This window comes from Manis javanica, chromosome 2 (assembly GCF_040802235.1).
Source record: "Manis javanica isolate MJ-LG chromosome 2, MJ_LKY, whole genome shotgun sequence".
Classification (NCBI taxonomy): Eukaryota; Metazoa; Chordata; class Mammalia; order Pholidota; family Manidae; genus Manis; species Manis javanica.
The window spans coordinates 71,876,378-71,893,033 of record NC_133157.1 but is presented as its reverse complement, the minus strand read 5'-3'; the positions used below and the strand labels follow the sequence as shown (position 1 = coordinate 71,893,033).

The following is a 16,656-nucleotide window of genomic DNA, read 5'->3' as shown; positions in this document are numbered from 1 at the left end:
AGGGCTGTGTTTGTGTGTGTGTGTGTGTGTGTGTGTGTGTGTGCGTGCACTAATATGTTAGTGTGTGCACTAATACAATAACTGCATGCACACACTATGCAGAATGAATTGGACGTGGACTCTGGAGCATGAGAGACCAGGTAGGCAAAAAATCTAGTGGTTCAGAAATGAAGAAATAAAGGCCTTCACATAATGAGAATGAACAAAAATTATAGATAAGACATTGTAATGAAAACTAGAGAGTTCTGGCATAATTCTTTCCAATTTGCACTACTTTGAGCATGAGAATATTTGTTCTGTTAAATGGGAATATTACAGTACCTATCCTATAGAATTGTGAGGAATAAATAAGAAAATGAATGTAAAGCAAGCACCCAGGGTTAGGTGCTACATAAATGATGGTAGTTAGGTTCCTCACGTGTACTTTCTCCAAAGCATTTGTTGGGGAGTAGTGTTCCTTGCTTTCCCTCCTGTGGAAGGAGTTTGGGGGTAGGGCTAAAGCTGATAAACCTGATGGACTCTTCTAGAAAGGGATGGTAGATACAGAAGGAGGAGGAACAGTCCCTTCCCTCCTGCAGACACCAGTTACCACAGTGATCTGTGGGTTGTCCCTCTGCTGTGGGGGCAGATGGAGCAGTCTGTTTTTTCCAGCCTGAGACATTCCCTGCTTGAGTTCATTTGCCAGCTCTTAGCCTTCGTTCCCTGTCCTGGGCTTCTGCCTTCCCTGTTTCTTTTTGAACCTAGGTGGGGTTCCTCCTCTCTATCCAAATGCCAGATATGCGGAGTTCATTTCATTGGGATTTCTCTGGTCTGGGTGAGGATGAAGTCATACCAAGTGGGACTGAGGTAGCTAATGCTGTCAGTGAGTTTAGTGCAGCTATTAACGACTTAAGACATGAAGAGAGATACTTGATTTGATCATGTAAACATAATGCTGTTTTAAGGCACTTGCATTTTCTTATCATTTATGTCTAATTACCTGGCAACACCACAAGGATGGCTATCGTTAACCAACACTGACTCAGTTGAACATGAACCATGATCGTCTGTCCATGTGTATTTATTATGCTATAATGATAGTAACCTTGAATATTTGTAATAAAAAACAGAGGTTATGACACTGCATGTCACGAAAAATAATTAATATTGGGCTTTGCTATATTGTGGAGATAACATAATCCTACCCTGAAGGTTCCAGTCCAACTCTAGAGTTTACTTAACAAGACCAGCCTGGAGACTACGTTTTTTTTGAGACTACATATTTTTAATACTTCTTTGGGATAATAGTTCCTGCTCTTTTCTGCGTGTATCATTGACCCATTCAAGGCACACAATTGTAAATTTTACATACAATTCAGGGTGTTCAGAGAACCACTGGTTCCCTTAAAATTTAGTTAAGAACCTCACTTCTGGAAGATTTTGGAGTTTTTTACTTTTTTCATGTTTGTGGACATCATCCCTTTGGACAACTGAATAATCATTTCTCAGTGCATACTACATGCCAGGCATGTAAAACAACAAAAGTGACTTAAAATGTGTGTGCGTGTGGCATTTTTATCCAACTCCCTAGCAATTTGTCATAGCCCAACAAAAGGAAGGAAGAGTATAGTAGTTAAGACTGCAAAGTGCTTGCCATTTTAAGCACACAAACAATATTTGAAGTTTATTTAGAGAATGTTCAATTTTAGGGACAAAGCAGTGTGGGGGGGCACAGAGGGAGGAACTAGTTGAATTTATTTGAAATTATTTTACAGTTCAAACTTGCTTTCCTTGGTGATGTTGTTGTGGGTGAGGTGCAGTGATGCAACCGAATTCCTAAAATCAACTTAGCAATTCGTGGAAAAATACCTCAGGAAAGGTGATAAGAACTCTGAGTCATCCATCTACTTCTAAATCAGCAATCTAAGGGCTATGAGGAAAGTGAAGTTTATAGCATAATAAACACAACGGACAACTAGCTCTTAAGCTCGTTATTCAGCACTATATTTGAAATCCAGCCATTTGATGGGAAATGCACAGTCTGCTTTACCCTGCTGGTGGAGTGGAGCTCCACCTAAGAGAGGCTGCGGCCACGCATTATCATCTCAGGCTCCCCTTCACAAGATACTGCACAGAAGTTTATCTAAATAAATCTCTAACATTTCTTTCTCATATCTGGGTGAGATTTTTCTTTTCTTTTGGTAATTCCTTCTAGAAGCATTTATGAAGGACTGATCATGTAGTAGTTGCTCTTCATAACAATCATTTAAAAAAGAAAAATAACCCTTTGATGACTTTTCTGTGCCTGCAAATTACGTACACTTATTAATTAGTTCTTCCCCATTTTTCCATGTCCCTGGTTTCCAGAAGAGTGAGAACAGGCCGTTCAAAAGGGCACTGAAGGGTTTAGACTCAAGCATGGTTGGGAAAAGAACAAGGCCGAGAGAACCTGGAGCTCCTGCTAATGTTACTTATAAAACTTTGGAGTTTTAAGAAAAAGGATCTTAGTGATGATCTCTTTTTCAGAGTGGGGCACAGGAATGATTTTTATATACAGCTTTTTACAGTTCAGTAAAAAGAACCACTAACGAAATTGGCAAACGTTCTAAATACCTTTTTATTTAAAATAACCTAACACTAGTCACTCTCAGCTCACTAAATTGCTCACCCAGGAGCACAGTGTATTCACAGCACACAAGCCCTGGATTGATAAGGCTCCTTCAGCCGATTTTCCACAGCTGGAGAGAGCTCAAGCAGATGACGACGACACGAGTGTTAATCATTTCCCAGCCAAGCAATCTTAGTCACAAGTTCCTGCTAAAAGTGAAATCAACCCCTCTGGTTTAAAAACAGCTAAAAACTTTTTACTCAGTTCACGTTGTAATTTCTTCCTTTCAGTTTAAGCACATGGAAATTTGTTCAGCAATTCTTTTTACGGCACTGTTTCCATTAGTTGCTCCCATAAGCTGGAGTTTATCTGATTGTGTGGTAGATGGAAACTTCAGGATAAAATTCAATGGCCGAAGGCTGAGTGAAGTTTGCTCTGGCTGTGGTTATGAAGAGGGTAAGTGAATGAACCTTTTTGTTGCTCTTGTGTTTATTTTCTCTTGTGCTAGATTTGTGCTACACCATAAAATGCAAAAGGCATAATCTTGCAATTACAGTTAACCATTTAGATTTGCTTGATGATCGTTAAATGATCACAGGCTAAACAAGAAATTAAGACACAATTGAGCATGCACGCCAAACAAAATTACTTCAGTTTACTCTTGAAAAAAATTTTTTTTATTAATTAAACAGCTTGTTTGGTAAATTGAACTGTTTCTGAAATGTCTTTCTGCATTGATGGAATGTTGGACTGCTCAGTAAATAGACTGGAAACAATTTTCTGGGAATGAAAAAACCTAAATAATCTTTATTATTGAAAAGAGCCAAAGTAGGGACTGAACAAAACATCTAGAGGCAGACTTCAAATGTCAAACAATTCTAGTTCCAACAGAAATATCACTTTATGTCTGTGTGTTTCTATTCAGCAGATGGGTTTTTATTGTTTTGTAAAATCTATTTGAAATAGTTACAATAGTTTTATAAATGAAACCTTTTCAATATTTTAATTATTATCTTTCCTGGAAAAGAAAGTGATATTTGGGTATACTACAAGGACTTTCATTAGAAGAGTATACTGACTCTTTTCTTGCCCATTTCTATTGTGGTGATCATTTATTTATTTCAAGAAAAAAGATTTCTTTGAGGCCTAGAATAGTCCTTAGAACATAAAGATTTTATAGAAATAGCTATTGATTATTTATCTGTTTCTTAGTCTGCACTTACATTAATGGGCTTTGGAAGATACTTTCTAGTCACTTGTATAAAATCTTAAGTATCCATACATCAGTAATAAATCAAAAAAGTAGTATAACATAGGGTCTCTTCTGGAAAATAATTTAATTCACATCTTTCCCACTGTGATCAGAAACCATTCCATTTCTGAGAACTTTAATGAACACTTTATTCTGAGTTTTTGAAAAATTATTGAGATGACACATTTTTTATAACAACATTGCCCATCCCTGTGAAAATCTGGAAATCACCAAATGTGAATGACCAGGATAGTGGTTAAACAATTGAATACTACACAACCTATAAAAAATAATGAGAGGATTCTACATTTATTAACATCAGATCTGCCCAAATTTTATTGCTAAGTTAAAAAAAATAGTAAGTATAATATATTCTCATAAAAATAAACACATACCAATATCGATATTTACAAAATCATTCACCAAACCCTTTACAGTGGCCAATTTTGGGGGTTGAATGAGAAAGCTTTTTTTTTCTTTTTTTCCCAATCTTTATTTTTATAGTAGTCAATAGAATGTAATTGGTAAGGCTAAAATGTATTTACGGCTAAAACCTCAGCGTATATAATAATGTCTGGCACATAATAGGCATGCAGTAAATAGTGTTGAATGAATGAATACAGAGATTTCTGTAATATTTAAATTTTAAAATATTAGCATGGTTAATTTGTAAGCAGATAAAATTCACAAAATACCTTATTTTTTTAAATTGAAAAATGATTTAGAATACCTTTCAAAGCCTCTGATCCCTCTTCCCCTCATGTTACCTCTTCTTCTTTTCCACTTTTTACATACAACACTTTCCCCCCCTTCTCAAGCTAATTTTGGTTCAAAGGAAAATGAAAATGCTATGGCGCCTATGCTCACCTTAGATTTTTGCCTCCCCTTCTTACTCTGGGTTTGGTGTCTATCCTCAGGAATCCATGCATCTAATCAGATTGCTCCTTGTCCTTTTATGTGCATGCCATCTTCCAGTTGGGGGGCAAACCCTGGAGAATACAGACCCTGTCTTAGGATACTTTCTGTCCTCTGTACCTAGCACAGCGCCTCATACACAGTAGGGGGGGATGGTTTTGGTGCTGGATATTCTTTCCACAAACACGTGTGCAGTTCTTAATGATGGCGTACTACTGTAATCCCTCCTCCTAGGCCAAGCATTGTACGTGCTGGCACTCAGTACATGGTTGTTGAATGAATGATTGGGACTTGACTCTGGCACATAATCTCTGCATATATGGGTGACTAGATTTGGTTTCAAGGGAGATGGTAGGAGGCTGTATCAGTTTGGTGGTATTTTGGTTACCAGTGACAGAACATCCAACAAAAACTGGCAGAAGCAGAGCATGAGGGAATTTGTTGGCTCATATAGCAGCTTAATGGTACAACTTGAGAAATAGCCAGACACTGTGTCTTAGAATGATTCCTCTCTTTTTGTCTGTCTGTCTCTCTCTTATTCTGTTCTTGGACAGGCTTTTTCTCCCTGAGGTTGTGAAATGGCTGCCTGAAACTCCAGGAACCATATTCTTTCAGATTTCAATCCAGCAGAAAAAAAGGTCTTTGTTTCGATAGTCCTAGAAAATTAAATTAATCATGACAGTCAGAGTAGACCAGTAAGAACTGTAGCCAGGAAAGTTCCTGGATAGATTTATGACCTGCTTGGATCAGGGGTAAAGCCTCAATAAAAATCAAGGCTGTTGCTATAGAAAGGGGAATGGATGCCTGTTAATTAAACAATAAATGTCAAATGCAAAGGCAAGTGATCATTTTATTCTTTTCCTTTCCACTCTCCTAACATAAATAGGTCCAAATATGAGTAAGTTCCAGTTGTAAGACCCAATCAACTCTAGCCTATAAGGGTGTGCATGTGATACTAACTGTTAAAGAGGAGGCAGATGGAAAGATGGGAGGAGAGGGCTACCTAAATTGACTGAAGCCAGAGTCCTAGTCTGGAGCAATGTCTCTCAAATTTGTACCACACTGAAATTATCTGGAGATAATTCTGATGCATAGGGCATTCTTTATAACAGTCATATCAGAATATCTAGTGTTGGGACCTAAGCATCAATAATTTGGGCTCCCAGGTAAATTGTGTTAAAACCACATTTGGGAATCAGTGGCCATGAGAAATACCAGGGAGGATTTAGATTAGTTTTAAACATACCTGAAACTGAGTCTCAGATATAGGAGATTTGATAGTGTGATTTAAGGGAAAAAAGAACATGACTGAGCAAAGATGGGGTTTATTTGTGACTGTCTACTGTGTGCTAGGCATGTTCTCTTCTCAATATACAGTTCTCACTTGATCATCATAATCAGGATAACAAAAAAAATCTCTTACAGTGAGGAAATAGAGGTTCAAAAAAATTTAACTTGCTGAAAGATTAACCAATCAGAAAAACAAGTTTATTGGGCTCCAAACTACGTACCTCTTTCACAACACTACAAAGGCAAATGCCAGACTGGGCATAAAGGTAAACTCAGATGTTGGGTATAGCAACTAAATCTATGTGACTAAAAAACAGAGTATGTCCCAGGCATGAAGGCAGCACTGAAAAATTGACACAAGTGGCATCAGCTACAGCGTGGGCTGGCAAACTAGGGCCTGGGGGCCAAATTCAGCCCACTGCCTGTCTTCACAAATAAAGTTTTATTGGAACACATCATGTTCATTTATTTATATATCATCTAAGGCTGCTTTTGTACTATAATGGCAGAGCTGGGTAGCTGTGACAGACACCATGTGGCTTATAGAGCCTAAAATATTTGCTACTTAGCATTTCACAGAAAAACTGCTGACCTGTGATCTAGAGTTTATATTTTTACGTGATCAGCAGTTCTGAGAAAATAAGATTATCATTATCAATTCAGGACTGATGATAATTCTTGTTGCTATATGAGTACAATTCTGCAAGAATCTACACATTCATTCAATCAACTAACATTTTCTGAGCATCTCCAAAGTTCTTATGACCTATTGGGCAGATAAAACAATGGAGAAAGTACAATCAATTCCACAGTAAAGAATAACATACTAAAATTTGATAACCTTCCTCTCTGTTTAGATTACGTAAGTATAGGTTCTGTTTTAGGTCATCACTGTGGGTTCCACCCCAAGCAGAGGGCCTGAGTACGTTAGTAAGCATTTGATGAATGAACTAATGAATCTGTTAATGTGGTAGAGATAAGCATGGGACACCAAGGGCACACCTAGCCCAAGCTGAGGAAGCGGAAGATGTGGAAGGAGAGGAACTGCAGGTGGAGAGCCCAGCAAAGAGGGAGGTTTGTAGAGGAGTTGAATGGACCCGCCTTGGATGAGGTCCACCTCAGTGGGACAGGACAGAAAGGAACCGTGGTCCTGAGCAGCACCTGGTGGGAGGTTTGATATGATACAGAACATAGATGCATCTGTTCTGTTCCTGACTCAGAAACCTCCAGGAGCTTCTTGCTGTCCACACGAAAGATCAAGATTCCTTGGTGAGCCTTCAAATCCTCTATAATTTGTTCTCTGCTGATTCAATCTTATTGCCCTTACTTCCTTGCTGCAGTTCCCATCCTTTGGTTTTATGCCTTCTGATTGTGCTTTATTCAGTCTTAACTGCCTTGTGAAGAGATATGTTCCCTCCTTGGAATGCGCTTCCCCTCCCTCTAATCTATGCCACTCATGATATACGCTCTGATGCAATGATGAGCCTTGTGGAAGAATTTCCCCACCGCCCTCAGCCTCACTGACCTCTCTCCTCAGGGATCCACCACACGTTCGTGTCCCCCTCACACGTTTAGACACTGAATGAGTGCTGCCTTAACTGGTTTGAACCGTTTCATGGGCTAAATTTTGCACCCACCATTAGAATGCAGAACCACCATTAGAATGTTTCAGAAACAAGGATCGTAAGATGTTTCTTCCATACCCTCTTAGTATCCAGAACAATACTTCATGTACAGTTTATAGTTAAGCAGACTCTCGAATACTTATTGACTAAATCAAGATGAATAAAGTTATGAAGTTGGAAATACTGCTAAAAAAGCAAGTCAGAGAGTGGAAAATTAGAGGAGATGCTAAAAGGACAAGGAAAATAATGAGTGCTTTGCGGTTAGAGGCATTCTCAGAAAGTGTACATTTTGAGGAAAATATTTGGATTTTTTTTTAATTAATAGAAATTCAAATGTGTAGGAATGAGTTCATCTGCTTCTCAGTTTAGGGCATTTTATCACCACTGGTCTGTGTAGGATTTTGCTCTTGTTATATGTACATTTTTAATATTTGTTTATGTATTCCTCTTTATCCTTATTTCCTATTGTCATTCCCCATCATTCCCTCAGCAACTGTTCTAATGTGGTAAATGTGTATTCTCTTTTTGTATTTGTTTTTATAAAATGAGTATTTTTTATTTTAACATGTATTTAAAACATTTATAGATACAGTAATGTGTTATGGATATCAATCTGTTTCTTGCTTTTTTCACTAAGCATTAGGAGATCTATACATATTGCTATGGTATAGACCTGCTGTTTCTAATTGCTCCATGATGTGAACCCACCACATTTTACCTATTTATACCTCCAGTGATGAAAGCCACTATCACTCCAACCCCCTCTCACTACAAACTATGATGAACATCCTTGTATTGTTCCTTCATAGACCTAATATGAGAATTTATTTGGGGTATATCTCAGGAAAGGCATTGCTGGATCGTGGAGTATACATCTATTTAACTTGACTAAGATTTCACTGCAGATTGGTGGCATTAGTCAATGCACACATTCTCTCCTTGCCCTGCAAAGCAATGCATGGAGCTTCTGTAAACTATAAGCCTACCAACACTTAGTGTTACCCAGCTCACTCATTTTTACTAGTCTAACAGAGTTAAAATTGGTGTTTCATTGTTGTTTTAATTGATGTTACTTAGTTTATTAATGAGTCTTAAAATCTTGCTTGTTATTTCTTACAGTTCCTTTTAAGTGTTTTCTATAAGGTGCCTGTATATAAATATTTTCCCATTTTTTTCTAAGGGAATTCTTGTATTTTTCTTGTTAATTTACAATTAAATGCTTATTGGTTTTTTTAACCAAGAAAATTAACTTAAATCATAACATTGAATTGCTTTGTATTGAATATCTACTACTTTATTATTATTAAGTGTTATTTCTGATTTGGAAAAGAGAGCAGTGCCTGTATAGCTTCTTGATCCTTTCAAATCCTCACATATAAAATATATGGAAAAACAAAAAAGCCATGAACAACATTTGCAATAAAACTAAATAGACTTTAGTTTCTAGTCTGACATGTAAGGAGATTAGAAGTTGTCATTCCTAATACCACAAGAGAAAAAGCTAAACAAACTGAAAGTCAAGACTCTCCTTTGAAGAAGTGTCATTAAAAACTTCTAAAACAGTAGTGCATAGAGAAAAGAAGAATGAAGAAGGCAGAGTGAACTGTGTAACATACATGTGCTGGGAATGCTGGAAGGTGGAGAGACAAAGGAATACAGAAATATTTGAAGCAGTGATGACTAGGAATTTCCCCAAGTTAACCATCAACACCAAACCACAGATCCAGAAGCTCAGACAACACCAAACAGGATAAACATAAACTAAGTGACAAGTTAGTTCTAGGAAACCCATCAACAATCTCAGACTGTGTGTATTATTACCATGTATGTGGGAGATAGAAAAGGGAAGCAACAGGGTGGCAGAGGACAGGAGAAACTCAAAGGAACCAACAGATACTCACTGAAAAGTGTGATGGGCTAATTGGAGAAGAGCAGCTAAAACTGTGGCACCAGTGAGAGAGAGGGGCCAGCAGCCTTGTGGTGAGGCATTAGGGGACTGGTGAACTCTTGAAATGGATTCTCTAGAGTCTATTTCCAGAAGAACCCAAACAATGAAAAAAACTCCTGAGAGTGAAATAAAAATTGAGCAAGTGGGGAAAACAAAGAGAAAAGAGAAGGTCTGGATAAAAGTGGGAGATGGGAGTGGAGCCAGGAAATCTCAGAAAGTGGTCACACATTTCTGTACACTACATGAAAACTGTAAAAGAGAGATCTGTGAAGAAAAAAACTATCCTAAACTTCTCTTCCTTCTAAAATCTCAGAAAAAATTAATTTTACATAAAATGAGCACCAGAAAAGTATTGGATTTGAATCTCACATGAAATTAGTATAAGAAAACAGTGATTAAGGATCAGAATAACATCCTTATAGACAATGAAAGCATGTCAGAAAACATGAGTAAATAGAGATCAAAACTGTATTTCAAAACGAGCTAATAGGCAATAGAGAAAGGACACAAGGCAAGAAAAGACAATATAAATCAGAAATAGACACACACATTCAGAAATGAGTCAACAGGACTCAAAAAGAATTAGAATAAAATTTTTAAATGTTGAATGCCTAAACTACAAGACAGGAAAGAGTAAATAAAAACAGAAAATAATGCCTTAACAGAAATAGAAGAATATGAGAGAGAGACAGAGAGAGAGAGGAGAAAAGAAGGTGGAAAAATAATTTGACAAAAAAACAAAAATATTGAAGCTAGGCAAAGATGAGCTGACATATGGGTCGTAGGAGTCCCTGATGAAGAAAACATAAGTAAGAAAACAGTAAAAATACTAAGAAGCATGACTTAAAAAAGAGTTTCTGAAATAAAATAAAATAAATTGAAGTATGTTCTGAAAGAGCTCATTAAATATCTGAGAACACTGATCTACAATAACTATGACCAAGACATGTTCTGATAAACTTACTGAACTTTAAAGAAAAAAAAATCCTTCGGTCATCTAGGGAAAAAGTACCATTTGACATATAAGAGAAAGAAAACCATATTATCATCAGATATTTTATAGCAGTTATCTATACTAGAAGAAAATACATTAATATGTTTCATCAGATACTCTGTGAAAGAAAATGTGAGCTCAGGATTTTATATCCAACAAAACTGACCTTCAAGTATTAAGGGCATAAGCTATTAGCAACATACAAATACTCTCCATGAGCTTTTCCTGAGTAATCTACTAAAGAACAACTTAATAACCAAAATGATGTGTGAGGCATCATCATAAAATAAAACATAAATTTTATTTATTTATGAATATAACTTCTGGCATTAAATATATTGTATGGTTACTTATAGAATTAACACTAAATGAACACTTAAAAAGGGAAAGTGTATAGTACATAGTGGCTACGTGATCTGAGCATGTTGACAATGTACGACCATTTAAAAAGGCAGAGAATTATAGTAGCATGTACAAAATTTTTTTGAACTTTTCAGAAATCATACTGATCAGTGGTAGAATTGGAGTTGTTTTCTGAGGCTGTTGTATGTCTATATGGGGTAAAGCAAATGAAAAATTAATGGATACTTAATTTTACTTCTTTAAAACCAGGATTCTTCATGCAATTGAAAAGAATCCAGATTTAATATAAAAGAAGTGAATAAAAATCTTTAATCCTGAATTGGAAATTTAATTATGAACTCACAATATATTTTATCTCTATGGGAAAAGATCTAGATATAATGACCAACCAAACCCCCCATGGCACCCAGACAATGGTCTTTCTCAAGACCATTCTGAATAAAATAAACTGGGTCTTCTTAGAGAAATTGCTAATTCTTTTTTTGTTTGTTTGTTTGTTTTTGTTTTTGTTTTGTGTTTGTTTTTTTTTGTTTTTTTGTTTCAGAGGGCATCTCTCATATTTATTGATCAAATGGTTGTTAACAACAATAAAATACAGTATGGGGGGGTCAATGCTCAATGTACAATCATTAATCCATCTCAAGCCTAATTCTCGTCAGTCTCCAATCTTCTGAAGCATAACGAACAAGTTCTTACATGGTGAACAAATTCTTACATAGTGAATAAGTTCTTACATGGTGAACAGTACAAGGGCATTCATCACAGAAACTTTCGGTTTTGATCAAGCATTATGAACTATAAACAATCAGGTCAAATATGAATATTCGTTTGATTTTTATACTTGATGTATATGTTGATCCCACATTTCTCCCTTTATTATTATTATTATTTTTATTTTTAATAAAATGCTGAAGTGGTAGGTAGATGCAAGATAAAGGTAGAACACATAGTTTAGTGCTGTAAGAGGGCAAATGTAGATGATCGGTGTGTGCCTATGGACTAAGTATTAATCCAAGCCAGACAAGGGCAGCAAAACATCCACGGATGCAGAAGATTTCTCTCAAAGCAGGGGGGTGAGGTTCTGAGCCTCACCTCTGTTGATCCCCAATTTCTCACCTGATGGCCCCCCTGAGACTGTGCCTGTCTTAGGTTGTTCCTCCCTTGAGGAATCTTACCCGTCTCTGGCTAACCAGTCATCTTCCGGGGCCATACAGGGAAATGTAAAGTTGGTAAGTGAGAGAGAAGCCATATTGTTTGAAAAGGTTAGCTTTTTACTTCTTTGCAGATTTATGCCCTGTGGCTTCTATGCCCAGCACTTGTCTTGAGGTATCTTTACCACCTGGAGGAATTATGATACTCGGTAAATTTGATATGAGGCACGAATTCTACTTAAGGGTTGTAATTAGGAAGGAAGAAGAAAAGCTATAGAGGTAGCATATGGAAGAAAACATGGGAGGATTGATTATTTCTTTGACATATCTTCTTGTAGAGTACCTTAAGCATGTATAGGTTTTAAACTACTAACTAATTTACACACACGTATTAACATAATAGGAATACGGTGACATAAACAAAGCAAATCTATAATTACCATCCATCTCCAGTGAAGCCAAGAAAACCATTTAGGCACCCTAGGCATTTGTGAAAATTTGTCTATGATATGATGGATATTGTCCAACTGTACTTGAACAGTCTGAGAGAAATCAGACAAATTAAAGCAACCCATTTCTGGGATCTGTTCACATCCCATATGTTCTTTTAACTGTAGATAGTCTATAGTTGTAAGATTTTGGAGTGCTACAACTTGCACCCCTCCCAACTCCTGGTTGAGTTCCAACAGTACAGATCTGGTCAAATTCGTTGTCTCACTGTATGCACATGCCAGCCTAGACATCTCCCTCCTCATTCCAATGGCAAGTCCAGGAAACGGTGGGGTGGATGCAGCCACAACTGCAGCATCGCCCAGATCCCTGTGGAGGCTTTTTGATGATCATCCCCTGGCACAAGTTCTCCAGAGAGTGCTGATGCCAGAAGCTCCTCCTCATATCGTATCTTAGTTCATTTTCTGGGTATCCACGCTAGGCCTTGATCTTCTGCATAGAAACAAACAGACCCTTTGCCCACACTTTGACATGCCCTCTATACCACTGTGCAGAACTCATTGGAGGTCAGCACACAGGAACTGCTTTTTTTTTTTTTTATTAAGAGAAAGGAATATTATCAGAAAAGAGTACCTCCATAGCTGATCATCTGACACCCTTTAAGTGATCAACATTAAGGATATTTAAAGCATGCATTGATCTTTGATTTACCAATAGTTTTATCCTATCAAGGAGTAATCCCCCTTTTCTTTCTTTCTTTCTTTCTTTTTTTTTTTTAATCTTTAATCTACACTTACATGAAGAATACTATGTTTACTATGCTCTCCCTTCTATCAGGTCCCCCCTAACAACCACATTATGGTTACTGTCCATCAGCTTAGCAAAATGTTGTAGAATCACTACTTGTCCTCTCTGTGTTGTGCAGCCCACCCTCCCCTTTCTCCCTCCCCCACCATGCATGCTAATCTTAATACCCCCTTCTACTCCCCCCCCCTTATCCCTCCCTGCCCACACATCCTCCCCAGTTCCTTTCCCTTTGGTACCTATTAGTCCATTTTTGGGTTCTGTAATTCTGCTGCTGTTTTGTTCCTTCAGTTTTTCCTTTGTTCTTATACTCCTCAGATGAGTGAAATCATTTGGTATTTCTCTTTCTCCCCTTGGCTTATTTCACTGAGCATAATACTCTCCAGCTCCATCCATGTTGCTGCAAATTGTTGGATTTTTCCACTTCTTATGGCTGAGTAGTATTCCATTGTGTATATGTACCACATCTTCTTTATCCATTCATCTATCGATGGACATTGAGGTTGCTTCCAATTCTTGGCTATTGTAAATAGTGCTGCGATAAACATAGGGGTGCATCTGTCTTTCTCAAACTTGATTGCTGCGTTCTTAGGGTAAATTCCTAGGAGTGGAATTCCTGGGTCAAATGGTAGGTCTTTTTTGAGCATTTTGATGTACCTCCATACTGCTTTCCACAATGGTTGAACTAATTTACATTCCCACCAGCACTGTAGGAGAGTTCCCCTTCTCCACAGCCTCACCAACATTTGTTGTTGTTTGTCTTTTGGATGGCAGCCATCCTTACTGGTGTGAGGTGATACCTCATTGTAGTTTTAATTTGCATTTCTCTGATAATTAGTGATGTGGAGCATCTTTTCATGTGTCTGTTGGCCATCTGTATTTCTTTTTTAGAGAGCTGTCTGTTCAGTTCCTCTGCCCATTTTTTAATTGGGTTATTTGTTTTTTGTTTGTTGAGGCGTGTGAGCTCTTTACATATTATGGATGTCAAGCCTTTATCGGATCTGTCATTTTCAAATATATTCTCCCATACTGTAGGGTTCCTTTTTGTTCTATTGATGGTGTCTTTTGCTGTACAGAAGATTTTCAGTTTAATATAGTCCCACTTGTTCATTTTTGCTGTTGTTTTCCTTGCCCGGGGAGATATGTTCAAGAAGAGGTCACTCATGTTTATGTCTAAGAGGTTTTTCCCTATGTTTTTTCCAAGAATTTAATGGTTTCATGACTTACATTCAGATCTTTGATCCATTTTGAGTGCACTTTTGTATATGGGGTTAGACAATGGTCCAGTTTCATTGTCCTACATGTAGCTGTCCAGTTTTGCCAGAACCATCTGTTGAAGAGACTGTCATTTCGCCATTGTATGTCCATGGCTCCTTTATCAAATATTAATTGACCATATATGTCTGGGTTAATGTCTGGATTCTCTAGTCTGTTCCACTGGTCTGTGGCTCTGTTCTTGTGGCAGTACCAAATTGTCTTGATTACTATGGCTTTATAGTAGAGCTTGAAGTTGGGGAGTGAGATCCCCCCTACTTTATTCTTCTTTCTCAGGATTGCTTTGGCTATTCAGGGTCTTTGGTGTTTCCATATGAAATTTTGAATTATTTGTTCCAGTTCATTGAAGAATGTTGCTGGTAGTTTCATAAGGATTGCAACAAATCTGTATATTGCTTTGGGCAGGATGGCCATTTTGACGATATTAATTCTGCCTAGCCACGAGCATGGGATGAGTTTCCGTCTGTTAGTGTCCCCTTTAATTTCTTTTAAGAGTGACTTGTACTTTTCAGAGTATAAGTTTTTCACTTCTTTGGTTCAGTTTATTCCTAGGTATTTTATTTTCTTTGATGCAATTGTGAATGGAGTTGTTTTCCTGATTTCTCTTTCTGTTGGTTCATTGTTAGTGTATAGGAAAGCCACAGATTTCTGTGTGTTGATTTTGTATCCTGCAACTTTGCTGTATTCCGATATCAGTTCTAGTAGTTTTGGGGTGGAGTCTTTAGGGTTTTTTATGTATAGTATCATGTCATCTGCAAATAGTGACAGTTTAACTTCTTCTTTACCAATCTGGATTCCTTGTATTTCTTTGTTTTGTCTAATTGCTGTGGCTGGGACCTCCAGTATTATGTTAAATAACAGTGGGGAGAGTGGGCATCCCTGTCTAGTTCCTGATCTCAGAGGAAAAGCTTTCAGCTTCTAGCTGTTCAGTATGATGTTGGCTGTGGGTTTATTGTACATGGCCTTTATTATGTTGAGGTACTTGCCCTCTATTCCCATTTTGCTGAGAGTTTTTATCATGAATGGATGTTGAACTTTGTTGAATGCTTTTTCAGCATCTATGGAGACGATCATGTGGTTTTTGTCTTTCTTTTTATTGATGTGGTGGTTGATGTTGATGGACTTTCGAATGTTGTACCATCCTTGCATCCCTGGGATGAATCCCACTTGGTCATGGTGTATGATCCTTTTGATGTATTTTTGAATTCAGTTTGCTAATATTTTGTTGAGTATTTTTGCATCTATGTTCATCAGGGGTATTGGTCTGTGGTTTTCTTTTTTGGTGGGGTCTTTGCCTGGTTTTGGTATTAGGGTGATGTTAGCTTCATAGAATGAGTTTGGGAGTATCCCCTCCGCTTCTATTTTTTTGAAAACTTTAAGGAGAATGGGTATTATGTCTTCTCTGTGTGTCTGATAAAATTCCGAGGTAAATCCATCCAGCCCGGGGGTTTTGTTCTTGGGTAGTTTTTTGATTACCGCTTCAATTTCTTTGCTCATAATTGGTTTGTTTAACTTTTGTGTTTCTTCGTTGGTCAGTCTTGGGAGGTTGTATTTTTCTAGGAAGTTGTCCATTTCTTCTAGGTTTTCCAGCTTGTTAGCATATAGGTTTTCATAGTAGTCTTTAAGAATTCTTTGTATTTCTGTGGAGTCTGTTGTGATTTTTTCATTCTCATTTCTGATTATGCTGATTTGTGTTGATTCTCTTTTTCTCTTAATAAGTTTGGCTGGAGGCTTATCTATTTTGTTTATTTTCTTGAAGAACCAGCTCCTGGTTTCGTTGTTTTTTGCTATTGTTTTATTCTTCTCAATTTTGTTTATTTCTTCTCTGATCTTTATTATGTCCCTCCTTCTGCTGACTTTATGCCTCATTTGTTCTTCTTTTTCCAGTTTTGATAATTGTGATGTTAGACTATTCATTTGGGATTGTTCTTCCTTCTTCAAGTGTGCCTGGATTGCTATATACTTTCCTCTTAAGACTGCTTTCGCTGCGTCCCACAGAAGT

General features: G+C 37.3%; 1 protein-coding gene across 1 annotated transcript in view; it reads left to right on the top strand.

Annotated features, from left to right (window-relative positions):
- Window positions 1–2,802: 2,802 nt before the first annotated feature.
- Window positions 2,803–16,656, top strand: part of TRPM6 (transient receptor potential cation channel subfamily M member 6) — a 172,459-nt gene continuing 158,605 nt past the window's right edge. The window contains exon 1 of the mRNA XM_073228659.1: window positions 2,803–3,043. Within this exon, the coding sequence (XP_073084760.1) occupies window positions 3,035–3,043 (9 nt within the window). The 5' untranslated portion in view covers window positions 2,803–3,034. The remainder of the gene's footprint in view (window positions 3,044–16,656) is intronic.